General features: G+C 55.1%; 1 protein-coding gene across 12 annotated transcripts in view; it reads left to right on the top strand.

Annotated features, from left to right (window-relative positions):
* The first annotated feature begins 1,627 nt into the window (after positions 1-1,627).
* Positions 1,628-26,748, top strand: part of ACSF3 (acyl-CoA synthetase family member 3) — a 68,689-nt gene continuing 43,568 nt past the window's right edge. For 10 of the 12 annotated variants that reach the window (XR_004439083.1, XR_004439084.1, XR_004439085.1 and 7 more), the window contains exons 1-5: positions 1,631-1,785; positions 8,584-9,288; positions 10,577-10,732; positions 20,709-20,863; positions 23,267-23,415. Coding sequence is in view for 5 of the 12 variants with exons in the window: in XM_033219366.1 (XP_033075257.1) it covers positions 8,623-9,288; positions 10,577-10,732; positions 20,709-20,863; positions 23,267-23,415 (1,126 nt within the window). In the remaining 7 variants the exon portion in view is untranslated. Of the gene's footprint in view, positions 1,786-8,583; positions 10,128-10,576; positions 10,733-20,708; positions 20,864-23,266; positions 23,416-26,748 lie in introns of those variants that run through there. The other 2 variants (XM_033219367.1, XM_033219371.1) reach the window with 2 other exon arrangements.

Below are 26,748 nucleotides of genomic sequence, written 5' to 3' on the forward strand. Positions count from 1 at the left end.
CCTCTCGGACCCTCATCTGGAAATTGAAAGAGGGTGCAGCCATTGACAAGACGACTGTGGGGGTGGGAGCTCTATAAGCTACACTCATTGTCGGGGGCCTCTATAAACGGCCCCAGCAAACTCCAGGGCTCGCCTCAGGTCGGATGGGGCCCCTCTGGGGCTTCACTGAAATCTCCAGCATTTTCAGAGATCCCAGGAGTGCTGGATGAAAAGAAGACTGGCACCCTTGGTAGGAAGGACCCTCCCCTGATTCTGGAACAGAAAAGGCACAGCCCCTCCTGAAGGCTGGCACCTGCCCCTGGGGCTCTTCTGGCTACCCCGCAGCAGGGTGAGCCCAGAAGGTGAGCGATGAGGCCAAGGTTGTCAGGAAGGAGGGGCAACTTGGTCAACGCTGCCAGGAAGCTCCAACGGCATCTCCAAGGACATGAAGGTCTGAAAAAGAAACAGGAAAATGCAGACATCCCTGCTTAGCCAGGGTTTCCTTTTTTTTTTTTTTTTTTGAGATGGAGTCTCGCTCTATTGCCCAGGCTGGAGTGCAATGGTGCAGTCTCAGCCTCCTGGGTTCAAGTCATTCTCCTGCCTCAGCCTCCCGAGCAGCTGGGATCACAGGCGTACACCACCATGCCCAGCTAATTTTTTTTTTTTTTTGTGACGGAGTCTTGCTCTGCCGCCCAGGCTGGAGTGCAGTGGCGGGATCTCAGCTCACTGCAAGCTCCGCCTCCCAGGTTCACGCCATTCTCCTGCCTCAGCCTCCCGAGTAGCTGGGACTACAGGCGCCCGCCACCTTGCCCGGCTAGTTTTTTGTATTTTTTAGTAGAGACGGGGTTTCACCGTGTTGGTCAGGCTGGTCTTGAACTCCTGACCTCGTGATCTGCCCGCCTTGGCCTCCCAAAGTGCTGGGATTACAGGCGTGAGCCACCACACCCGGACGGTTCTGCAGATAATTTGTACTACTGTTTGCCAGTACATGTCTTTGTGTTATTTGTATTTATTTTAGGGGAAAAAAACTCTCACATTTCAGCCAACTGGACTTTGCGTCTGGCTTTAAATGTTTCCCGCCACTGCCCTCCAACAGTCTAGCTTCATATCCGTGTCCTGGTTCCCAAGTCCCTTCGAGGAGAGATTCTCAAATGCGGTCCGTTTAAAATCACCCAAGAAATACAAAAAGGAGGTAGGCATGATGGCGGGCGCCTGTAGTCCCAGGTACTCGGGAGGTTGAGGCAGGAGAATCACTTGAACCCGGGAGGCGGAGGTTGCGGTGAGCCGAGATCACGCCACTGCACTCCAGCCTTGGGTGACAGAGCGAGACTCCATCTCAAAATAATAATAATAATAATAATAATAATAATAACGCAGGAGCTCGGCGCGCAGACCCCCAGCCCCAAAGCCCAGGGAGTCCCTTTTGGGAGGACGGGGCTAGGCCCAGCAATCCGCATTCGGAGCGGTCCCGCGCGGCGTTCTGATCCGGGCAGCCTGGGGCTGGCGGAGACCACGGCGCCTGCCTCGGCCACGGTTCACGAAAAGCCCGCGGCCCCGACCCCGCCACAACGGGACAGGCGGGAAAGGGGAACGCGCGCGCCCGGAACCCGCCGCCACTGGGCCGCTCGGGGGGACGCGCTTGGGCGACGGACGCGCCGCGCCGGGGAAGCTGTTGGGCGCCGGAAGCGGTTCCGGCCCGAGTCACGACCCGGGGGGACCCGGCCCGACTCCGGCGCGCGCGCGGCGGAGGACGAGGAAAAGCAGTGGCGAGGCAGATCTTGCCCCGCGACCGCGGCTGTCTTGTAGGTGCGGGCGGCGGGGCCCACGGGACCGCGGCGGGGTCGGCCGGGCGCAGAGCTCTCTGGGGGGCGCGGGCTCCGGCGCCCGCACCTGGGTCGCAGCTGGGCTTGAACCATGGCCCGTGGCGCGGCCGCTTCCCCGCGAGCCGCCTGGGGCCGGGCGTCGGCCTTCCCGGGCCACCGAGCCTCTCGTGTTCGGTGGGGAGCGGGGCCCCCCGCGCGGGGACGGGGGAGAGAAGCTGTGCTGACGCCGGGCCCGGTGAGACGGTGGAGCCGGCGGGGTCCGTGTTCAGGCATTCTCAGAGTGAATCGTGTTCGGTTGTGTCTGGAATACATTCACTTCCATTTCTCACTGGGCCTCAGAAGTCACCCTTGAAGTACTCCCCGTTTTAGTTGTTTGCTGTGTGCACCTTGCTGGGCACGTGGGGCACAGCTTCAGAGCCGGCCTAGCTCCTGAGGGCAGGTAGATCCGTGAGCGAACGATGGTAACGTGCGGCCGGGAAGTATTTGGAAGGCCCTGCAGGCAGCCCATTCCCTGGAGAGAGGGAAGGTTTACAGGGGTGAGGCCTGGTGCAGTCAGGAGTTGATGTTGCCGTCCTAAGTCTAAATTCCACCAGGCAGGCCAGGTGCAGTGGCTTGTGGCTGTAATCCCAGCACTCTGGGCAGCAAAGGCAGGAGGATCACTTCTGGCCGGGAGTTCAAGACCAGCCTGGGCAACATGGTGAGAACCCTGTCTCTACAAAAAATGTAAAAATTAGCTGGGTGTGGTGGTGTACACCTGCAGTTCCAGCTACTCGGGAGGCTGAGGCAGGAGGATCGCTTGAGCCCAGTAATCGGAGGCTGCAGTGACCCACGACAGTACCATTGCACTCCAGTGTGGGTGGCAGAGCAAGACACTGTCTCAATAAATAATAAAACTGAAAAAGAAGAGGTGATATTTGAACTGAGCTTGGAAGAATGATTAGGAATTTGCCAGAAAGGGAACGCGTTTAGAGATGGGAACACGAATTGTGTCTGGGGCATAGTTGTTGCTTTCCCAGCCTGCGAGGACAGACTTCGTGATAGGGCCCAGGGCTGAGACCTTGTTGAGGAGGGGTTCACGTGGTGGGCCAGGAGCACAGGTGTTACTCCCGGTGGACCCTGGGAGCTTCGTAGTGTGAAGCCTGGCTCAGGCCTGTGTGCTTTCCGCAGGTGTTGGGGGACATAAGATGAGGCTTCCCTTGCTCTCGCTCCTGTGGCTCTGAACCGTCTCCTCAAGGCAGACAGAAATGCTGGATTAAACTGTGGGCTTGGGATTGTTGTGTCACCTTTCCAGATGGCATTTTTAAAATAATATTTTTCTTCCTAAAATCGATATGAGTTTCAAGTGTATTTTTCCCTTTTGGTTTTTTTGATTTGAATGTCCTGTTCATGAATGCAGTGTGAATGTCTGCTACTTAAAAATGTAATTTTGAAAACAACCCCCCAAACCACAGGTGTGATGCTGAAACGCATCCTGCCCTGCAGGCCAAGCACAGCCCTCCCCTGCCCCACACCCTCCTCTGCCCCACACCCTCCCCTGCCCCACAGCCTCCCCTGCCCCACACCCTCCCCTGCCCCACACCCTCCACTGCCCCACAGCCTCATCAGAGCAGCCACAGGAGGAAGTGCTGGCATCCACTTCAAACACGAGATCTGGGGTGGGGGGCCAGGTGTGGTGGCGAACAGGTCAGGTGCCACTTTATTCATGTTGAAACCAGCCCCTTCATTTGAATGCCAGTGTCATTCTGATCTAGTAATTTTTGTTGTGAGGCTCCATGGGGAGCATCCTGCTGAGCATGGTGCAGCCATTTGTTTTCTGCCTGGCCTGTGCCAGGCTATTCGTACGTTCTCACATGGAGCCTGTGAGGCAGATCTTGTTACTGTCCCATCTTAGTGGTGGGAAGTGAAGGGCTAGGCCAGTGAGAAAATGAGGACAAAGAGAGCCGCCATTCAAGTCGAAGCCTGTGGCAACTCTAAACTCTGCTGTTAACCAGCACTCTGGTGAAGACGGAAAAGATGCATCCCGCTGGCGCTGAATGTGTGTTCCCGAAAAGCCCCAGGGCCTTAGTGGTCTGACCTCAGAACCTGATGGCTAGAACACCGAGAGGTCCTGCCTCCCTCCCCGAGAGCTGGAGAGCAGCTGTGTTCAGTGGTTCAGTGGTTCCAGCACGCCTTCACCTAGGAGGCTGTCCTGGCTCATGCACCTTTCTCAGCTTCTGACTAGAGTCCTTTCCCAGCCACATGGTGACGCCGCTGACCTCGGGTTATCAGGGTGCCGCGTAGCAGGGGTGTGAAGCTGGCTGATGAGGGTGGAAGACCCCTGACTGAACTCCATTTGTTTGGTGGGCAGTGTCCCTCCAACACTGTGCTCCTGGTGGTGATGGGGAGCCCCACGGTAGAAGGGGTCCCAGGGATTGAAAGGTGGGGTTCTCTCTGAGGGAGCTGGGGTGCCTCTGGACCGGGAGGTGTGCAGGAAGACCTCATGGCCATCTGCCCTGAGTAGACTCTGTCTGCTTGTTCAAGGCAGGGCTCTGATCCGGTGACTGTGAGGATTCGACCTCTGTGCTGAAAAGAATTGATGACTGGGTGCTTGTTGGTCTCCAGCCTGAGGGACTTAAAAGCTGGTTTGATGGGGCTGGTTCCATTTTCCACATGCTTGGTGGGAGAATAAATCAGCACCTCGTTGGAGGGGACTTCGTCAGTATTTCTCAAAATTAAAGATGACCCAGCAATGTCACTTCCCGGCATCTGTGCCCTAGACACCCCGAGTGAACGCGGCCGTAGGTGCCAGGACTCTCCCCTTCCCCCAGTAGATGCTGGCTGGGCCAGGCCCTTCTCAGCCTCCGTAGGAAGCTTCCCCACCATGCCCCGCTCTGTCCCTCCTACCCGTGGCCTCTCCTCATAGGACGTGGGCTCTGTGGGAGCTGGGACCGTCTCACACGGGGCCAGTCACGTCTGTCACCTCCCAGGGGTTGGTGGCAGGAGTGCCCAGCCACAGGCAGGGCTCTGGATTTCGCCCAGGAGAACAGCAGTTTCTTCTCAGCCTGCCCTTTGAGTTTGCCCAGCCCAGCTGTGCACGTCTGCATCACCAGCTCTGCTGACCTCTGGGTTTTGTGGGGAATCCACTCTTACTCTTGCATGGCTTCACGCTGCAGGGTGACCCAGGAATTTGTAAAAATGCCGAAGTGGGGGCTGTGTGTGCTCAGCGTGTGCTCAGCGTGTGCACAGCACAAGCATGAACTCGCTTTGTCGGAACTCGGTTCTTTGTGGTCTGCAGAAACCTTTTCTGAGCAGCAGCTTTAGTTAGAGGAAAGCCGTCATCCCCCTTTCATATGCTTCTGTCATATTGAGAAACAGCTAGAGACAATGACAGACACCTTCTATATCCACTCGTGAGTATCGCCGGCTGCCCTAGTGCTCCACTCCTTGGCACCCCAGAAAGCACCGTCCCCTGCACCACGCACCCAGACACTCCCTGTGGTTCTCAGCAGCAGAAGTCTGGCCTCAGGGCCGTGACCCAGAACACCCAGTGCCTGGTCGGTTTTCTGTGTGTGGATTCTCCTTGTTTCCGTGCCCCCACACCTGTAAAGCAGTGCAGGATTGGTTGGAAGTGAGGAAGGAAGCGTGGTGGGGCCGCCCTGGTTTGCTGCTTTCTGAGGCTGGCACAGCCCACGTGCCGATCTTGTGTCTTGTGTCTGGTCAAGCCCAGTTGTTTCCTTGACGTTCTCTGGGTTTCTCTATGGTAGCAGAGTGCAGGTGTGTGGGCGGACCAGCCGTGGCCCTGCCTCTGAACAGATGTGGAGGGCAGAACATGGGTGCCTCACGTCAGGAGATGATGTGGCCTACAGGGCTGACCGTTTGGTAGAATTCAGAGAAGACTCACACAGGACGTCCAGGCAGCCCATGGAGCTGTGCTGCCCTGCATGGCTCGTTTTCCTCTGGCCTGGGCCAGAGGCAGGAGATCCCTCTGCTGGCTGGGACAGGGGCTTCATTAAGAGCCCCAGGCTAGCAGAGAAGGCAGACACCCAAATCAAACAAGCAGAAACCCAGGGCAGTAGTTGAGGGTCTCAAGCACAAAACATACTTTGGTTCTGACAGTTTTCACTGTCATGAGATTTGTTTTGTTAGGTGACGACGAAGTGTTGTATACGGTTTCAGACTAAGAGCAGAGAATAAAAGCGTTTAGTACAAACCGCAGGCGGTGACACGGTAGCTTTCCCCTCGCTAGTTAACGAACGAGCTGTGCTGGAGACAGAGGCTGCCGAACGTGGGCGCAGATCCCGCAGAGGGGCGTGGTGTGCAGGAGGAGGCGCGACAGGGTCGTGGGGTCACTGCTGCCCCTTGGTTTTATTTTATAATGTTGTCTTTAGCTTGGAAATGAACATGCTTCCCTTCCCCCATTGAGTGTTGAGTGTTGTGCCCGTGAGAAGCGTTAGACACACAGCCTGGGTGCTCAGCACAGATGCCCGTTGGCAGGTGTCCTCGCCAGCCTTCCGGGTTACAGCGCGTCCTCGTGCCCGCCCCAGGAGGATGAGCATGTGCAGGCCTTCGCCTCATCGTGCCCCTCCACCTGCTGAAGCAGCTGTGCCTGCTGCTCTTGTGAACTTCGAGCTGGGTGACTTTGAACTTGGCCTCCTTTGCTTTTCTGTGTGTGAACAAGTGGTTGCCTTGTTTGTTTACTGAACAGAGTGTGGTTGAGGCAAAATGCTGAGATGAAACCTAATCTAATATGTGTGTATTAGATGGTAGCATCATTGTCAAAATAATACTCGTTCAAAGTCCCTGAGAACCAAATGGGCAACTTGACTCCACGTGGGCCACAGGCCTGGGACGCTGTCCGAGGGCCACGGAGTGCCCAGGGGTGCTTCCCCAGGAAGGGAGGCAGACCGGCCTATTCTTACTTCAGACGCTGAGGTTGGGACAGCGCAGGACCTGAAGGAGCTATGAAGTTGGGGGCTTGAAACCAGAGCGCATGACTGTTGTTCACCCCAGCAGGCCGCATCGGCGCTGGGAAGGAAACGTGGCCGTTCTGCTGGCCATAAAGAGCCTGAGAAAGCAGATTGTCCCATGCCCTCGTGAGTGGAGCAAAGCTTCGATTATAAAAGGCCAGGGATGCAGGAGCCTCGTGGAAAGTGCCGCCCCTTCTCCTCACTCTGGAATGCGGGGGCTCTGCCCCTGGCCTGTGTCTGCGTCCTGGGGTGGTGTCCCGTGGGCAGTGTCCTCTGGCTGCAGAATGCGTGTTGCAGAGTTGGGCCAGCCCTCACGCATCAGTAGCGTTGTGCCCTGGCTTGTTCTTGGTCTCCTTTCTCTGAATGAAGAATTCCAGCTGACGGCGGGCCTGCACAGCTCCTCCCAGGGAGCCCTCGCTTCCTGCTGATTTATTTGTCATTTAGTAAAGGTTTTTGGGGGAAAGGGGAGAATTATAGTTCAACCTAAAACACATTCTCTAGCCCTGTGAATTGCCTGGTTTAAAGCTTGGCTTGGCTGGGCGCAGTGGCTCACGCCTGTAATTTCAACACTTTGGGAGGCCGAGGTGAGTGGATCACCGGAAGTTGGGAGTTGGAGACCAGTCTGGTCAACACGGTGAACCCCTCATTTCTACTAACAATACAAAAATTAACCAGGCATGGTGGCACGCACCTATAATCCCAGCTATTCAGGAGGCTGAGGCAGGAGAATCACTTGAACCGGGGAGGCAGAGGTTGCAGTGAGCCCAGATCATGCCATTGCACTCCAGCCTGGGTGACAGACCAAGACTGCATCATAGGTAGGTAGGTAGGTAGAGTGAGACTCCATCTCAGATAGATAGGAAAGAGAGAAAGAAAAAATGGTGAGAGAGAAAGAAAAGAAAAGAAGGAAAAAAGCGTGGTTTACACCTGCCATAACCCCAGGACTTTGGACCAGGCTGGGCAACACAGTGAGACCTTGTCTCTACCGAAAAAAAAAAAAAAGCTGGGTGTGGTATCACATGCCTGTGGGCCCAGCTACTTGGGAGGCTGAGGGTAGAGGATGGCTTGAGCCCAGGAAGTCGAGACTATAGTGAGCCATGATTGCATCACTACACCAGCCTGAGACACAGCAAAACCCTGTCTCAAAAAAAGAAAAAAAAAAAAACCCTGGCACCTCACCACATTTCCACTGTGCACCTGTGTGGGAAGGGTCTGAGAGAGGCAGCACCGTGTCTGCCCTGGGGGTGGGGTCTCCAGGCCATGCCTGTTGTGAGCAGGGACAGTGTCTGCTGTGGGGACCGGGTCTCCAGGCCATGCCTGTTGTGAGCGGGGGCTGTGTCTGCCCCAGGGGCGAGGTCTCCAGGCCATGCCTGTTGTGAGCAGGGACAGTGTCTGCCCCAGGGGCGAGGTCTCCAGGCCATGCCTGTTGTGAGCAGGGGCCGTACTGAGCTCTTCTCTGCACTTCCTCCTCTCACGGGTGGTTTTCCAGGCTCAGGATTCTAAAACCCATTATTCAGATGTACCTTAAGTGTATTGAATTTTGTATGCTTCTCCTTGAAATAAACTTACCTAGTTTATTTCATTCAGAATCTTGTGTGATTTGGGAATCATTAAACTAGTGAAGTGAAATAGAAAGCTGAGATGCTGGGCGTGTAGGGAACGTTCCAGTGGCGTGGGCGAGGAAGGCTGGACGCAGCCTGTCTGATGCACTGCCTCATGACTGAAGGTGCAGCAGGCGTACCTGGCTGGGTACTGGGAGGTGTTTTAGATCCTGTCGTGGCTACATTCGGATGGGACGGTTGGGCACTCACGTGCTGTGCCTTGCCTTTCTCCAGGTTGACCCCAGGAGGCTCCCGGGAACACCTGTCAATGCGATGCTGCCCCATGTGATGTTCACCTTCCGGTGCCTGGGCTGTGCCTCGGCCTCCTGCCGGCTGGCTCCTGCGAGACACAGAGGAAGTGGCCTTCTGCACACAGCCCCAGTGGCCCGCGCGGACAGGAGCGCCCCGGTGTTCACCCGCGCCCTGGCCTTTGGGGACAGAACCGCCCTGGTTGACCAGCATGGCCGCCACACGTACAGGGAGCTTTATTCCCGCAGCCTTCGCCTGTCCCAGGAGATCTGCAGACTCCGTGGGTGTGTTGGCGGGGACCTCCGGGGGGAAAGGGTCTCCTTCCTGTGCGCTAACGACGCCTCCTACGTGGTGGCCCAGTGGGCCTCGTGGATGAGCGGCGGTGTGGCAGTCCCCCTCTACAGGAAGCACCCCGCAGCCCAGCTGGAGTATGTCATCTGCGACTCCCAGAGCTCTGTGGTCCTTGCTGGCCAGGAGTACCTGGAGCTCCTGAGCCCGGTGGTCAGGAAGCTGGGGGTCCCGCTGCTGCCACTCACGCCAGCCGTCTACACTGGAGCGGTAGAGGAACCAGCAGAGGTCCCGGTCCCAGAGCAGGGATGGAGAGACCAGGGCGCCATGATCATCTACACCAGTGGGACCACGGGGAGGCCCAAGGGCGTGCTGAGCACGCACCGGAACATCAGGGCTGTGGTGAGTGCCGCCCCTCGCCACGATGGCATTGGTCACGGCGTGGCACTCTGGGTGGGCTCCCGGCCAGAAGCACATCTGTTCATTTGCTTCTCTGTGGAGTCGTTCACGGTTGTCACCGTCCTGCAAACCCGTGTGACATACACGGACACAGGCCCGCAGGGTGTGGCCACTGGCCTCACTGGCCACGCAGGATGGCTCAGGCAGGGGCGAAGCCTTCAGGTGTAGAGGGATTGAGGGGCCGCCGAGTGACCCCGCCAGGACCACGTGGCGTGAGGTCAGAAGGGGCCACTCACCGCCTGCGATGCTGAGGGGCTTTTCCGAGGCCAGCCACGTGTTAGGATACCTGGTCAGGACCCCACGTACACCTGTGTCTTACTCGTTATTTTTGTGTCTTGTGACCGCAGTCACATCTTCACAGAACTCTCCAGCCACATCACTTACTTGTCATTTGTATAGTGTCCTAAAGTCTCCTATGCGGTTGAAGCAATAAAGTAAAAATGAAAGCCGAAAGCCACGAAGGGGAAGGCAGGAAGTGGACCCCACGGAGTCGTGGGTTGACGGAGGCACCATGAACACGCTGCAGGCTAGGCCCCGGGTGGCCTGCGCCGTCACTCCTGGAAGCAGCGCGCCTGTCGGGAGGGTTGGGCTCCGGACTCCTCTGTCCTTGCTGAGGGGAGTGGCACTCACATGTGCTTGTCCCTGGAGCCTGTGCAGGCAGCAGGCAGTGTCCTCCGTGAGACTGGACGGTGGATTCAGTGGGCCGTGCCTCACACTGCTTCTCAGTAAGAGCTGAGGATGCGCTCAGGAGCCTGGCCCTGGGTTCTGTCCTGGCTGAGCAGGTAACAGTAATTCAGAAATCGGCAGAGCTCTGCGAGGGCAGTGCTGTCGGCTGAGCCAGTGGTTGGGCTAGGAGTCGATTCCAGCCTGAATGGCACTGGGTCCCTGAGTCCCAGGCTTGGGCAGGGGCGGAGCTGGGGATGGCGATGCTGAGTCACAGCTCTCTCTGCCTGGTGTCTGCAGAGCCACTCCCCCACTGTCTAAATTCCCTAAAGCCCCTGGCTGTGTGTGGTGGTGTCCTCTGTCCCCAGGGTAAGTGAGTGACCCAGCAGATCTGCTACGGTTTCGTCATAGCAGAAACTGCTAGAGGGGAGCAACAAAAAGCCAGCCTTCTCCTTCCCCTTCCTCAGCTAGGAGGCCCAGAGCTCCTGTCCCTCAGCCCCAGGTCTGTGTGTGCTGCTGCGGACCACAGTCTCGCTCCTGCTCTCAGCTGCGCTCTCGTCCCCTGCAGGTGACCGGGCTGGTCCACAAGTGGGCATGGACCAAAGACGACGTGATCCTCCACGCGCTTCCGCTGCACCATGTCCATGGTGTGGTCAATGCGCTGCTCTGTCCTCTCTGGGTGGGAGCCACCTGTGTGATGATGCCTGAATTCAGCGCCCAGCAGGTGAGTCAGGGTCAGGGCTCCTGGCCGCACCCTCAGACCAGCTGCCTTTCCCTGGTCCAGGTCAGGGCTTCTGGCCACGCCTTCAGACCAGGTGCCTTTCCCTGGAGTGCAGTCGCCCCATCCACAGGGGACACGCCAGTGCCGAGACCCTGGATAGCACAGAACCCTGTACCTACAATGCTTTTTGCTATACATACGTACCTATGATAACGCTGAATCAGTAAGTCAGGCACAGTAAGAGATTAACAGTAACAGAACAGTTATAACCACGTACTGTAATAAAGTTATGGGAAAGTGCTCTCCTCTCTCCAAAATACCTTCTGGTACTGTGCTCGTCTGTTGCGAGACTGCAGTGGGCCACACGTCACTGAAACCGTGAATAGTGAGACTGTGGATGGGCTCCTGGGGCTGCAGCAAACGCTCACACACTTGGTTTAAAATACTGTGAGTTTGTTCTGACATGCTTGGAGGCCAGGATTCTGAGACGAGTCTTGTGGAGCTGACGCTGGGTATGGTGGGGCTGCTCCGACAGGAGGCTCCAGGACAAAGTCCGTTCCTGCGTCTTCCAGCTTCTAGAGGCTGCCTGTGCCCTTGGCTCCAGCTGCTTCATGTCCGGCTCTGTTTCTGTAGGCACACGGCCTTCTTCTCTCCGTAGTCAGGGCTCCTTCGGCTTCTCTTTGTACAGCCTATGCGGATACTCCAAGATAATCTCCCATCTTGAGGTCCTTCGCTTCACCCACCTGCAGTTCCCACCACTGCGTGAGGTGACACATTCGGGGTACAGGGTCCAGGACGCAGGGCGTGGCCCTTTGAGCTACGATGTGGCCACTGTGGCAGCTCTTGGTTACTCCAGAGTACTGGCCCAGTTGGAGAGCTGCTGGCTGGGAGGGTTACTTTGGAGTATTGGCCCAGCTGGAGGGCTGCTGCAGAGTCTGTGTTTCCCCTCTCTGCGTCGCTTCCTCTGTAGTGTCTCCCTTGGAGCAGGCAGGGAGGGGAGGACGTGGCACTGGCCACACAGAGTGCTGGGGTAGAAGCAGTCATCACCGAGCTGCCGTGCACAGCCTTGCCTGTGCAAGACTGTCTCCAGGGCAGATCCGGATGCTGCCTTGGAGGGAAAGGACCTGGGCTCGAGGCGGGACCCTGTGTGCAGCATCGGGCCTCACCTGTCAGTTGGGGACGGCGGTGGCTTTTAGGAGTTGCTGTGGCCCTGTGTGCATTCCAGCTGACTGCAGGCGAGTGCCACTCACCAGGCTGCAGAAGGCATGAGGGGCAGGCCTTGAGCCCACAGGAAGGACGAGGTATGCGTATTTCACAGGTGTAGTGAAGCGGAGCTCTCCAGTGAGACCATGGATGTTTACCAACCTCTGCCCATATAATGAATATGCCTTTTATTCACAGGAAAAAAAGTGTAAAAAGTGAATGTAGGGAAAAGCCCTTAGGATTTGGGTCATATCATGATCGTTCTCAGCACAGAAGAGCCCATCTCTGAGGCCAGATGCCTGGGGTTGGGCTCCTGGTCTGTGCAGGGCTGTCCTGCAGGGCAGACGTCCCGGCCAGCAGAGGCACAGCGCTAAAGCCCAGAGCACAGCAGCCACCAGTGGCTGGTCCCACACTCATTGCTCTTGCCAGGACTCCTCCTGTCTGAGGTCTTTCTGGCCCCCTCGGAGGCTGTGTGGAACTCTGAGGCCTCTGACCGGGAGCTCAGGGCTCAAACCCTAGCCAGGTGTGAATTTCTCCGGGAAGGGGGCCCTGTGAGCGGTCGGCCCCACCCACCTCCCCTCTGCTTCTGCTGCCGCTGGGAGGCCCCGCCCACCTCCCCCGTCCGCTGCCCCTGAGAGGCCCCGCCCACCTCCCCTCTGCTGCTTCTGCTGCAGCTCAGAGGCCCCGCCCACCTCCCTTCTGCGCAGCTCAGAGGCCCCGCCCACCTCCCTTCTGCTGCTTCTGCTGCAGCTGAGAGGCCCCGCCTACCTCCTGCTGCTTCTGCTGCAGCTGAGAGGCCCCGCCCACCTCCCCATTGCTTCTGAGGCAGCTGAGAGGCCCCGCCCACCTCCCTTGTGCTGCAGCTGCCGCAGCTGAGAGGCCCATCCTCTGTCCTCTTCACCACGGGGCGCCCGACCCCACACGGTGGCTGGAGGTGGAGAGAAGGCCTCTCATCTGGCCCTCAACCTCTCTGACCTTTAGTCTCATCCCCGGAAAATAAGAGGTCCAGGGCACATAAGCCCGAGGGGCGTGTAGGAGGGTCTGGCCTGGCCTGGAGCCTGACTCACAGTGGGCACAAACTTGGAAAAGAGAAGGGGCTCTTCTCCAGCCTCCACTGGAGGGCAGGTCTCGAAAGAGAAGCCAGTATGTAGAACAGCTTTCTTTTTTTTTTTTTTTTGAGACAGAGTCTCACTCTGTCGCCCAGGCTGGAGTGCAGTGGCCGGATCTCAGCTCACTGTAAGCTCCGCCTCCCAGGTTCACGCCATTCTCCTGCCTCAGCCTCCCAAGTAGCTGGGACTCCAGGCGCCCGCCACCTCGCCCGGCTAGTTTTTTGTATTTTTTAGTAGAGACGGGGTTTCACCATGTTAGCCAGGATGGTCTCGATCTCCTGACCTCGTGATCTGCCCGTCTCGGCCTCCCAAAGTGCTGGGATTACAGGCTTCAGCCAACTGCGCCCGGCCTAGAACAGCTTTCTAAAAGCAAGTGAGCCAGTTTCTTCACAGATAATAACACTGGGCTTTAGAGAACGACCTCTTTAAAATCTAGCAGTTACTGCCGTGCCAACGAGAGGTGGCTGCCAACACACTTGCGTCATTAGCCGTGAGCACCCTCCACCGCTTGCCAGGGTGCCTGTAGCCACAGAGCCTCCCGAGGGCCCTGTCACCAGGGTCACCTCCTGAAGAGCCTCCCTGAGGCCCCGTCACCAGGGTCACCTCCTGAAGAGCCTCCCCAGGGCCCCGTCACCAGGGTCACCTCCTGAAGAGCCTCCCCAGGGCCCTGTCTCCCTGACACACTCCACATTCTTGTTGGCTTCAGCCCTTATTGTTCATGGACATCTCAGCACTGACCACGGCTGCGATACAGCGCTCTGGTTAAAATGGCAGACACTGAGGTTGCCTCATCTGTGTGGTCCATCCTGGAGACATCTGCCTGGTGCTCTGCTCTAGACCTGTCCTGGCTCCCCCGGTAGGGATCTGGCTTAGTGGCCTGACCCTCCCTGTGGCTGTCTCTGGGGTGCGCCCTAAATGGACACAGCTGTCCTTGGTGAACACAAAGGTGGTTTTGTTGCAGTGAGTTCCCCGTGTGTGCGCTGTGTGGGTGGTGCAGCGCCTGGTGTGTAGGGCCCTTCGGTGCCTTTGCTGTGTCTCTGGGGGCTCCTCTGGGGCTGTTCCCTCGTCTCCACCTTGAGCCCTTCCTTTCCTTTGGCTGTCAGCTCTGTCGAGGGCGTCGGTTTCTGTGCTGTGACTGGGCCTTCTCAACCTGCCCCACCTCGGCCCCAGCTCCTTGGCAGCCTGGCTCTGAACCCTCTGTTGGGGGCTGCCCGGGCACGGACGGTGGCTGGTCTGCCATGGTCACTTGGGCAGAGGCAGCAACAGCCTTTGTTGTGGACTGTGCCAGGGTGAGACGCAGCTGCAGGGGCAGAGGCAGAGCATCTCCCAGGGAGCCAAGGGCAGGTTGGTTCCGTCCTCCCAAGTAAAGAGTGTGTTACTCTCAGGGTGAGAGGCAGGTGGGTGCAGGTGCTGGCACAGACCAGCTGTCAAGGATCTGGACTTTCTCAGCTTGCTTCTTCTCCAGCACTGTGTGAATGACACCACCTGGCTCTTTCCAGTGCCCACAGGCACACAGCTTGGGAGCTGCTGCTGCAGCGTCTCTGCCCAGGGGCATCAGCCATGGGGGTCCCTGCCCTGGGGTCTGTGTCACAAGGGCGTCTGCCCAGGGATGTCTGCTCTGAGAGTATCTGCCCTGGGGTCTCTGCCTGGGGGTCTTCTGTCATATTCCGGACACTGCAGACTGGCTCATTAATGGACACGGGAAAGCCTCAGACCTTCAACGGACACAGGAAAACCTCAGACCTTTAATGGACACGGGAAAGCCTCAGACCTGCACTGTTTCTGACGCTTACTTCGGATTTTTCTCTAAACTATGCTGTGAAAACTTAATTTTTTTTTTTTTTTTTTTGAGATAGAGTCTCGCACTGTCAGCCAGGCTGGAGTGCAGTGGCGTGATCTTGGCTCACTGCAACCTCTGCCTCCTGGGTTCAAGCGATTCTCCTGCCTCAGCCTCCTGAGTAGCTGGGATTACAGGCGCCCGCCACCACAGCCAGCTAATTTTTTGTATTTTTAGTAGAGACGGGTTTTCACTATGTTGGCCAGGCTGGTCTAGAACTCCTGACCTCGTGATCTGCCTGCCTCAGCCTCCCAAAGTGCTGGGATTAAAGGTGTGAGCCACTATGTCCAGCTGAAAACTTAATATTTAAACAAATTCGATGCTGTGGCTACAAAAGATTGCAGCTCTTTTCCATCAACTCCCAGGTTTCAGGGTTTCCAACTTTAGAAATTTCTATGTGTAAAATCCAGCTGTCAGCGTTATTGAATATTGGGGTTCTGTCTAAGATTGTACTGAAGAATGTGTAGGATACAAATGTGAGGTGACCAGACACCTGCGGTGGTATTGTACGATCTTAGACGTGGTGCCTTCAAGTCATCCTGCACAGAGGGCCGTGTGTGTCAGTGCCTGCAGGTGACGGATGGGGTTGGGGGACAGGAGGAGGATGCCGGAAGATGGATGTGCAGCCACAGCCTCTGGAGATCAAAGTCGCCGCAGAGTCGCCAGAGGCTCAGATCAGTCACTTGTCTCCGACAGCGCTGCCCTGGCCGACGTCCTCAGGATGGCAGCATGGACTCAGGAGGGCAGGGCAGCAAATCAGGGCGGCTGGGGGTGGCTCCTCGGAGCAGCCTGCGTGGGAACTGCCATCGGGCGGGGTCTGTGCTGTGGCAGCTCGGGTTAGAGCAATAGGCCTGCTCCTGCCACCTCAGAAGCACTCGCTAGTCAGTCAAATGTTAAGGCGCCCTTCGGGGGGCCTCCAGGTCCTACAGGTCTGGGAAGTGTAGCAGCACATTGGGATGTGCTGGGGGAAGGAGGTCACGCTCGGCTCTCAGTGCCCTTCTTTAGGGCGGCAGCTGCCCTCTGAAGATTTCAATGACTTCCCAGAAATGCCATCCTTCATGTCTTTCACCTACGTGCCTGCTCCCCGCTCCTCAGCTTTGTCCCGCTGTGTGTGTGCTCTCCCCTCCTCAGCACCATCCTACTACACGTGTGCTCTCCCCGCCTCAGCACTGTTCCTCTACACGTGTGCTCCGTTTTCCGTGCCTCAGTGTCACGTTTGTGTTCTGGTTCACTGTACTGTTTGACAGTTGATCTGTGTGTTGCATCAAATGCAGTTTGTTCTTTTTGCATTGCTGTGTTGTATTTCACAGTGTGCAGAAGCCACAGTGTGCTTATCCATTCTGCTCTTGAAAGATTTGGGATTGTTTTCAGTTTGTGGCTATTAGAAGTCACGGTTGCTATGAACATTCTCACACAGATGTCCCTGTGGACATTTCTCTTGGATCTGCACCTCCTGGTGCCGGCTCACAGGCTAGACATATGTTTCATTTGAGTGGAAACTGCGGAAGAGTTCTCATACGTGGCTGGGTGTTTCATACGCCCCAGCCCCAAACGTGGCTGCATGTGTCATACGCCCCCAGCCCCATTCTTCTGGTACCAATTTACTATGTTAGTCCATGTGCACGCTGCTGATAAAGACATACCCAAGACTGGGAAGAAAAGGAGGTTTAATTGGGCTCACAGTTCCACATGGCTGGGGAGGCCTCAGAATCATGGTGGAAGGCAAAAGGCACTTGTTACATGGTGGCAGCAAGAGAAAATGAGGAAGAAGCAAAAGCAGAAACCCTTGATAAACCCATCAGATCTTGTGAGACTCATTCACTATCATGAGAACAGCACAGGAAAGACCGGCCCCCGTAACTCAGTTACCTCCCCCTGGGGCCTCCCACAACATGTGGGAATTCTGAGAGATACAGTTCAAATTGAGATTTGGGTGGGGACACAGTCAAACCATATCAGGAGTCCTTAAATTTGTTAAATTACCCACGCGTCTCCTCTTCTGGTACCTTCATTTGTCCCTACAGAGGTTCTCCAGGAAGCACCGAGCTTCCCCCTAACTCATTTCCCTTCAGCCTGGAGAACTTCTTTTCAGTAGTTCTTGTAGTGCAGCTTTGCTGACAAATCCCTCAATTTTGTTTCACTGAAAATGTTTTTATTACACCTTTCCTTTTCAAAAAGAGTTCTGTCGAGATACAATTCACACACTGTAAAATTCACTATTGTAAATTATGAATTGTGTAGCCATTCCCTCAAACCAGTGTCCATTCCCCCCCCATTCCCAGCCCCTGGCAACCGCAAATCTGCTTTCTGCCTCTACCTTGTTTTAGATGGCAGTGCGTGCAAATGGGTTGCGTCGCACTCAGTCTTTTATTCCAGCTTCTTTCACTTGCAGGATAGTTTTGAGTTTCATCCATGTTCTATTGTGTGCATTAGTAGCTTGTTCCTGAATAGTACTTCATCGTATGGACACAACACATTTTCCTCATCCATTCACCATCTGATGGGCATTTGGACTGTTTCAGTTTGGGGCTATGATGAATAATGCTGCTGTGAACATTTACATATAAATCTCTGTAGACATGCTTTCACTGATCTTACATAGACACAGAGGGATAGAATTGATGGGTTGTATGGTGACTTTCTGTTTAATGTTTTAAGAAACTGGCAAACTGGCTGGGCATGGTAGCTCACGCCTGAAATCCCAGCACTTTGGGAGGCTGAGGCAGGTGGATCCCTTGAGGTCAGGAGTTCGAGACCAGCCTGACCAACATGGTGAAACTGTCCGTACTAAAAATACAAAATTAGCCGGGCACAGTGGTTCACACCTGTAATCCCAGCTACTCAGGTGGCTGAGGTAGGAGAATCGCTTGAACCCAGGGAGCAGCAATTGCAGTGAGCCAAGATCGCACCACTGTACTCCAGCCTGGATAACAGCAAGACTCTGTCTCAAAAAAAAAAAAAGAAAGAAAGAAAAGAAACTGGCGAACTGTTTTCCAAAATGGCTGTGTTGCTATATGTTCTCACCAGCAGCGTATGAGAGTTTTCATTTCTTTACGTCCTGCCAGCACTTGTCACTGGCTTCAGTTTTTCAGTTTGTGTTTCCCTAATGACTACTGATGTTGAGCTTTTTTTTTTTTTTTTTGAGACCGAGTCTCGCTCTGTCACTCAGGCTGGAGTGCAGTGACTCAGTCTTGGCTCACTGCAATCTCCGCCTCCTGGGTTCAAGTGCTTCTCCTGCCTCAGCCGTCTCAGCAACTGGGATTACAGGTGCACAGCTCCAGGCCCAGCTAATTTTTTGTATTTTTATAGAGATGGGGTTTCACCGTCTCTGTAGGTGAAAGGCCAGGCTGGTCTTGAACTCTTGACCTCAACTAATCTGCCTGCCTCAGCCTCCCAAAGTGCTGTGATTATAGGCGTGAGCCACCACACCCTGCCAGATGTTGAGCATTTTTTATGTTTATTTTTACTTTTTTCCTTTTGAATTATTTTTGTAGAGACGGAGCCTCCCTCTGTTGCCCAGGCTGGTCTCACACTCCTGAGCTCAAGGGATCCTCCCACCTCAGCCTCCCAAAGTGCCGGGATTACAGGCGTGAGCGCTGCGCCCAGTGCTGTTTTTTATCTTCTTGTTTGCATCCATATGTAATCTTTGGTGAACTGTCTAATGAAATCTTTTGACCATTTTTTAATTGGGCTATTTGTCTTATTATTGAGTTGTAAGAGTTCTCTGTGTATTCTGGATACAAGTCTCTTTTCAGATGTATAGTTTGCAAATATTCCCTCTAACTGCAGCTTGTTTTTTTATTTTCTTAAAGTGTCTTTTGAAGCACACATTAATTTTGATGAAATTCATTTTATAAAAAATTTTTAAAAATAAATTCATTTTATCAATTTTTAAACTTTATAGATTGTGCTTTATCTCGTCAGAGAAGTCTTTGCCAAACCACCGGTCATGTCATGAAGATATTCCCTTTTGTTTTTTCTTAGAAGTTTTCTAGTTTTAGCTCATACATGGAGGTTTCTGACCCACCTTGGATTAATTTTGCATATGGTGTGAGGTAGGGGTCTAGGGTTCACCTTCTTCATGGAGGTATTCAGTGTGTCGTTGCCATTTGTGAGAGAGATTTATCCTTTTGTCCTTTCCCCTGTTGGGGACTTGGCTTCTTTGCCAAGAATCACTTGACCAGATATCTATGCATTGGTTTGTTTCTGGACTCTCAACTGTGTTCTGTGGGTCTCTTGTCTGATCTTACGCAGCATCACACTGTGTTCATTACTTCTGGTTTATGTCAGTTTTGAAGTTGGGAACTGTGTGTTCTCACCTTTAATCTGCCTTCTGCAATTTATTTTGGATCTTCTGGGTCCTTTGCCTTTTCATGCAAAACGTAGGATAAGTGTATCAATTTCTGCACAATGAAGCTTACTGGAATTTTGGGAAGATTGCTTTGAAGCTGGAGCTCAGCGTGGGAAGAACTGCTGTCTTCACAATGTGGAGTGTTCCCGGCCACGAGCGTGTCCTCTCTCCACCTGCTTGTCTGTTCCCCCTCCCTCCCTCGATGGCGGTGTTGTGGGTGCTGCTCCGCGGGTGCTGCCGTCTCCCGCACTCTGGTCGCCTGTGTCTTTGCTTTCCTGTCTGCGCGTCAGCGTAGATCACGCCCGTTGACTGTGTCTGACTTTTTTCCTCTTTTCTGCTGTGTCTTGTTTGTTATTTGGTCTGTTGAATGAATTCATTTCAGATCTCGTGTTTTTCAGTTTTTCAATTTTTGGCAGCTCCACTTCTCTTTGCAATTCTCCATTTTCCCCACGTTGTTCATCTTTTCTTCTAAATTCCTTAATCTGCTTGTTGCAGTTATTTGAAGGGCCTTGTCTGGCGATCCTGATGTTTGGATTTCCTGAGACTTCTTCAATTTGGGGTCACATCTTTGTTTCCTTACATGCTTTGTAACTTTGAAGAGTTCCAGTCTTTGTCTTTGAAAGAATGATACTATTTCTTCTCCGGAGATTCCTGCCTTTCTCTGCCAGGCAGCTGCGGTGAGGTACTCGTCACTGCCAGAGTCCAGTGAGGAGATGAGATGGGCTAGGGCTGGACTGTGGCATCAGCATCCATCGACCCCAGTTTCAACGCCCTGTGGGCGAGATCTGTCCTGTGTGTTATGGGCCTCCCTTAGGTGCTGAGCCCACAGCACGAAGAGTGCCCTCCGCCCTCCGCCACACCGTTCGGGGCTCCGTGTGGAACACTGGGGGTAGAGAGGGCCATGGAACCAACGTGGCTCACCAGGTCTTCCTGAAGCTTTATGGGCAACGCGAGAAACCGCTAACAAGTGAGGAACTTAAAACATACTTACGTGTAAGCAAGAAATGTTTATTATGGAGTAAAATACAAAATTCACATGACTCTTTTAAATAAAAGACTTCACCGTTCACTAGTCACTGCATGCCTGTGCATACTGGGAAGTGTGCTGACTTTGGGTCTGCGGGCGGGCGGGCGGCCGGTCGGGGCCTCCTGTCAGCTTCCCCAAGGTGCACATCCACCCTCCTCTGTGTAGCTGGAAGAGCCTGGCCACTCACGTCTGTCCAGGTTGCAGATCCCGAAGGCCTTTCCCAGCTCTACTCAAGATTGCTCTCCCCCCACAGGCCAAATGCAGTTGTACCGCGCAACATGGCTTCTGTGGGAAGGGGTCAGAGTCTGAGGCACCCCTTTTAGACGGGAGGCACTGCAGACTCTTGAATGTGAACCGTGAGAACGCGAGAACGCTGTGCCTGGAGCCAGGAGCCTCTGCTACGGCCTCAGTGCCTGCTCATCTTCCTACCGAGTGCTTCCTTTCCTCCGTAGGTTTGGGAAAAGTTCTTAAGTTCTGAAACGCCGCGAATCAATGTCTTCATGGCAGTGCCTACAATATACACCAAGCTGATGGAGTACTATGACAGGCATTTTACCCAGCCGCACGCCCAGGATTTCTTGCGTGCAGTTTGTGAAGAAAAAATTAGGTAAGTGAAAAGAGCCCACTTTCCCGTTCAGAAAGTCTTAAAGATCAACAGATACGACTTATTTCTAATAAATCACTTCTACTAAGTTCTGGGAAGCACTGCTTTCCATTTCCTTTCAATGCTCCCTCGCTCTCTCCCCATCTCTCTCTCTCTCTCCCTGTCTCTCTTTCTCTCCCCGTCTCTCTCTCTCTACCCATCTGTATGTGTATCTATAACCTCATCCATGTTGATAGCTGCTTGGATTCTGTATCGCTCTCTCTGTCATTCTCTGTCTCTCTATCTCTCTCTGTCTCTCTTTGTCTCTCTCTCTCCATCTGTCTCTATCTTTCCATCTATCTGTCTGTCTTCTGTCTCTCCTGTCTGACTCTCCGTCTGTCTCTGTCTTCTCTCTGTCTCTCCATCTCTCTTCATCTGTCTCTCTGTCTGTCTCTCTGTCTTCTCTCTGTATCTCTCCTGTCTCTCCATCTGTCTGTATCTCTCCATCTCTCTTTGTCTCCATCTATCTGTCTTCTCTCTTTCCGGTCCATCTCTCTCTCTGTCATGGAGTCTGAAGGACAAGGGTGAGGACAGTAAGCTGACCCGCTCACTCATGCCTCGTCTGCCCACATGTCCCACGACTCCTGCCTCTACTATGCAATGCCTTCGTGGGCAGCCCTGTGAGCGCCTCCTGCCTGGGGCATGTTCTGCTGCTTTTCCTCTCAGCCCTGCTCCTCCCCTCCCAGCTCCCTGGATAAACCCCTCCCTCCCAGGACGAGCTGGTCTTTTGGGCCACTCGGGCATGTTTGCTTTGCACTCCTGCATGAACCTGCAGGCGTGGGAACGTTTCTTTTCCCTCGTGGCTGTTGGAGTGTGGTTCACTAACTGGAAATGCACACGTGTGGCTCAGGGAGTCTTCACACGCATCACAGGCCCTCATCTCCAGCAGAGTCGTGGGTGGGGTACTTTTTGTGAGAGGGAGGGTTGGTGTGGCGGGCGCGCTGCAGGAACTGAAGGCTTGACTGTCATCCAGTTTCCAGTGGGATGCGTGTGTGTCTGTGGCTGCGGTGCACTCCTCCCAGTCCCCAGGAAGTGCACAGGGAAGCGGCACCTTCGTTCCTGGAGAGGATTCTGGGTTGTCCAAGGCACATGTCTGATCCCACTTTGCTCTCTTCGCCGTTCCTTTGCCCCTTTTCTGTGAGGCCACCGGAGCCCGTGGTTTTGCTGCTGCTACTGCTGGGATGCCTTGGGGCTAGGAAGACCCCGAGCTGAGCCAGATGAGCAGCATGTTTTACCAAATCTAAGGAACAGAGGGCAAGAACGAGGTCAGTGAAGGAGAGGATCAGGTGATTTCCGGGATGACGGAGGCAATGAGACCTCAGCCATCTGGATCTCCCAGCGAGGGTCCTGTCAGTGGTGCCTCCTTGTAAAGCAGGGGCAGCAGCAGGGACCACTCTGCTCAAACCGCAAACAAAAGCACCTTCCCGGCCGGGCGCAGTGGCTCAAGCCTGTAATCCCAGCACTTTGGGAGGCCGAGACGGGCGGATCACGAGGTCAGGAGATCGAGACCATCCTGGCTAATACGGTGAAACCCCGTCTCTACTAAAAAATACAAAAAACTAGCCGGGCGATGAGGCGGGCGCCTGTAGTCCCAGCTACTCGGGAGGCTGAGGCAGGAGAATGGCCTAAACCCGGAACCGGCCACTGCACTCCAGCCTGGGTGGCAGAGCAAGACTCCGTCTCAGAAAAAAAAAAAAAAAAAAAGCACCTTCCCTACTGCCCGTGAGGCTGCAGGAAATGCTGTGTGAGCGGTGCGGGCACTCAGGGTTCTCAGGACCCGTGTTCTCCTGCCAAGCCTGAGCCAAGCGTGTGAGCCAAGACGGCTCCAGCTCTGTGGGCGGTTCTGAGCCCCTTGGGTGTGCCCGGCCCCACCCTTTGGGTGCTGCAGCCGTCCATCCATGTCCACGTTCTCCTGTGGAGCCCTGCAAGCTGAGCTGGCTCTAGTCCCCAGATGTGCCTGGCTGCCGTCCGCAGCACCGTGGCTGTTCACTTGTGATCAGCTGTGTGGTGAGCAGCTGCACGGTCACTGTTGTTCTTGAGCGTGGTTGTGAACAGCGCAGGAACTTTGCAGGGACACCACAGACCCTAAGCACATTTGTTTACCCTCAATAGTTGTTGGACCTGCTTCCTTCTAAAATAAACCCAACAAATCATTTTCAAAAAACAAAGTAACGCCCTAGCGCAGACTGCAGCATTGGTCCCAGGTGTCGCGTGGTAGTGCTGGACCCACGCCGGGGGCTCCTGCTGTCGTGAAGGAGCTGCTGCCTTTGCACACGAGGGCCACGTCCCAAGGGGCTAAATCTGCCACCTTTGCACGCGAGGGCCGCGTCCCAAGGGGCTAAACCTGCCTTTGGTTGTGCCGCGTAGGCTCATGGTCTCAGGCTCAGCTGCCCTGCCCATCCCGGTGCTGGAGAAGTGGAAGAACATCACGGGCCACACCCTGCTGGAGCGGTACGGCATGACTGAGATCGGCATGGCTCTGTCCGGGCCCCTGACCGCCGCGGCACGCCTGCCAGGTACGAGCATTTCCCACAGCTGTGTTCCTCTCCCACTTTGCCCTGAGCCCCCCAAGGTGGGCCAGTCTCGAACCACCCACATTTGGAATGAAAGGCGGCGTGAAGGATGCTGGCCTGTGGGACAGGCCACCAGGCCAGGAGAGCACTCAGGATGCACGGTGACCTGTCCCCTCTGGGCCAATCAGCCTTCTCCCATGTCTCAGTCAGGGGTGGGTGGGGGATGTGTGTGCTGGCTCCTGGCTGGATGACTGGGGAGACAATGGGAAGAACAGCAACACCTGGAACACAGGCGTCGGTGCACGTCTCAGAGGAAGGCCGGGGGCCGTGCTGCTGGCTCCAGACCACATCAGTGGTGGGAGCCTACATCTGTCTGGAGTCTGGGTGCCACGCAGCGCCAGCAGCAGTGCCAGGACAGGTGGGTGTGGTGGGCAGAGTGGGATGAGTCAGGCACCTGTCTTCCTTTTCTAGACGTGGGCTCCTGGTACTGGGCCCCTCTTGTCCAGCCCTGCCTAACACATTCCATTTTGACTTTCATCTGACCCAACCCTTCGAGCCCTGGGTCCTCCACAGGGACTTCTGGGCGCAGAGCCCACTGCTGGGGAGCCGCCCTGCTTATTTCTGTGTAGCCCTTTCAGGCTGTCCAGAGCAGAAGAGAGATCTCAGTGCAGACGTAAAAGTGAGACCATCCCGCACATCTGTCTGTGCAGCTACTTACCTGCAGACACAGTAAAATTCACCCCTCTGGTGTGCAGCTCTGAGAGTCTTAAGAAACATCATCACAGTCAGGATAGAGATAGAGAAGGTTTCCTCACCTCAGAAACTTCCTTCCTAGTGCTTAGCACCCCCTCCACCCCCGAGTCCCAGCCCCTTGTTCCTGTTTCTCTTCCGTTGGTGTTGCTTCTTCTGGGAGGTCACGTGGCTGAATCCTGCAGGACGTGGCCTCTGAGCCTGTCTGCTCCCGCCTGGCTTCTGCCCACAGGCACCTGTGCTGTGTGCATCAGAGTCTGCGCCTTTCACTGCTGAATGGCATCCGTGGTGCTTCCGCCCGCAGTCGCCTGGGCTGTGTGCGTCAGGGTTTGTGCCTTTCACTGCTGAGTGGCATTGTCGCGTGGATGTGCCACCACTTGTGACCCTGTTTTAAGCAATGACACGTAAGATGTTATAAACATTTGTGTGCAGATTTCTGTGTGAACGTGGGTTTTTATGTCACTTGGGCAGATACCTAGGAGAGAGATTGCTGTGTTGTCTGAAGCTGCCGAGCTGTTCCCCAGAGCGGTTGCGCCCTCCCCTTCCCCCTGCGATGGGCGGGGGGTCAGAAGCACCTGTGCTCCAATGGGCGGTGGTGGTGTCTTGTTGCGTTCATGATTCTCTCATGACGGGTGGCGTTGAGCACCTCTTCCAGGGCATTCCATTTTCAATTGGGGCATTTGTTTTCCTGAGTTTTGAGAGCTTTTTAAAATTCTGGACGTAAGTGTCAGCTGTGTGATTTTAAATATCATCTTCCAGCTTGTGGTTTGTCTTCCCGTTCACCTAACAGCATCTTTAAAATCAGGAGTTTTAGATTTTGGCCCAGTTTATCAATTTGTTTTATGAATTGTCTATATGAGGTCCTATCTAATAAATCCTTGCCTAGCCCAAAGTCACAGAGAATAGTTTCAGCTCTTACATTTAGGATGGTGATCCATTTTGAGTTAATTTTTATACTTAGTGCAAGATACGGACCACAGTTCCTTTTTAGTGTATGAACGTCTAGCTTTTTAGCACTGTTTGTTGAAAAGACTCCCTTCTCCATGGAACGGGTGATCTTTGTTGAAAGTCTGTTGACTCCTGGGGGGCCGGCTCCTGGACTCTGCTCTGTCCCGTTGCTCTTTCCGCGTGCCCTGTGGCTCATTCCATGCCTGTCTGATTCCTGGGGCTCTAGGGTAAGCCTGGACATGGGGGTCCAGGCCCAGGCGGGGACCAGCTGGTGCTAGGCAGCGATATGGTGCTGGGGCCTGCAAGGTGAGTGTGAGGGCGGGCTGGCTGCTGGGCTGGGAGGAGGAGAGGCTGTAGGCTTAGGTCCCTTTGCTGGGCCTGGGGAGCCATCGGGGCTGCTAGGTGTATTCTGAGTGTAAAGGGAGGTTTCTGTTTGCCTGGGTCATCATGAGCAGAATGACAGGGCCATGACAGTGAGATCCTCGGCTGCTGTGCAGAGCTGCCAGTGGGGCGGCCACACGGAGTGCAGAGCCTGCTGTGACAGGGCCCAGGGTAGTGAGCAGGTGGGGGCATGTTGTGAAAAGAAGTCAATGCGAGTGGTGGGAAATAGATCCTAGTCTCAGACCCCAGGAAACCACCATCAGTGCCGGTGGCCCCTGCCCTGGGCTGACTCACGCGTCCCCACGGTGGCTGTGCCACCAGCTCTTTCTTCAGTGGCTAGAGCTCCCTGGTGGAAATAAGATGGGGACCTTGAAATCAAATGGGAGTGGTCCCTAGAGTCTCTGTCCTCATCGCCGTCCTTAGTAGGATGTGCTGGTTTTGTCCAGTGCCGCCGGCCACAGTCACCATGTAATATGGACGGAATGAGCAGAGCTCAGCTCACTGAGGGCTGCAGGCTGCAGGCAAGTAAGGACTGAAAGGGTCATGGACTGCAGGCTTTGTCCTCTCTTTGTTCTGGACGTGTGAGCAGGACAGGTTCTGTGTATTCAGAATCTGTCTGCACAGAGAGTTTGTAGTTGACGATGACTGTTTACACAGAGTTGCTTTGTGGGCGTCCTCTCATTTGACCTTCTCAAAACAGCCCCTGTTGTGGGCTCATTTTTTTCCATTCACACGCAAGAACCCATGGAGCCTGCCCAGGGTCATGTGGCTAGTAAGTGACGCAGACACACACACACACTTCCCAGGCAGTCACGCGGCCAGGAGCACGGTGGCCTCTTCAGTGGCCCTGATTGGAGACGACAGAGAAGATGGACAGCGGCCCCCCCCAGCCTTTTTTACTGGAACCAGATACAAGGCTGAGACCAGGAGCAGCCCAGGGACTGCCGTCCACACCGAGGGCGCCAGGAGCAGCCCAGGGACCGCCGTCCACACCGAGGGCGCCAGGAGCAGCCCAGGACCGCCGTCCACACGAGGGCGCCAGGAGCAGCCCAGGGACCGCCGTCCACACCGAGGGCGCCAGGAGCAGCCCAGGGACTGCCGTCCACACCGAGGGCGCCAGGAGCAGCCCAGGGACCGCCGTCTACACCGAGGGCGCCAGGAGCAGCCCAGGGACCGCCGTCCACACCGAGGGCGCCAGGAGCAGCCCAGGGACCGCCGTCCACACTGAGGGTGTCAGGAGCAGCCCAGGGACCGCCG

The sequence above is a fragment of the Trachypithecus francoisi genome, unplaced genomic scaffold (assembly GCF_009764315.1).
Source record: "Trachypithecus francoisi isolate TF-2019V2 unplaced genomic scaffold, Tfra_2.0 Lachesis_group10, whole genome shotgun sequence".
Lineage (NCBI taxonomy): Eukaryota > Metazoa > Chordata > Mammalia > Primates > Cercopithecidae > Trachypithecus > Trachypithecus francoisi.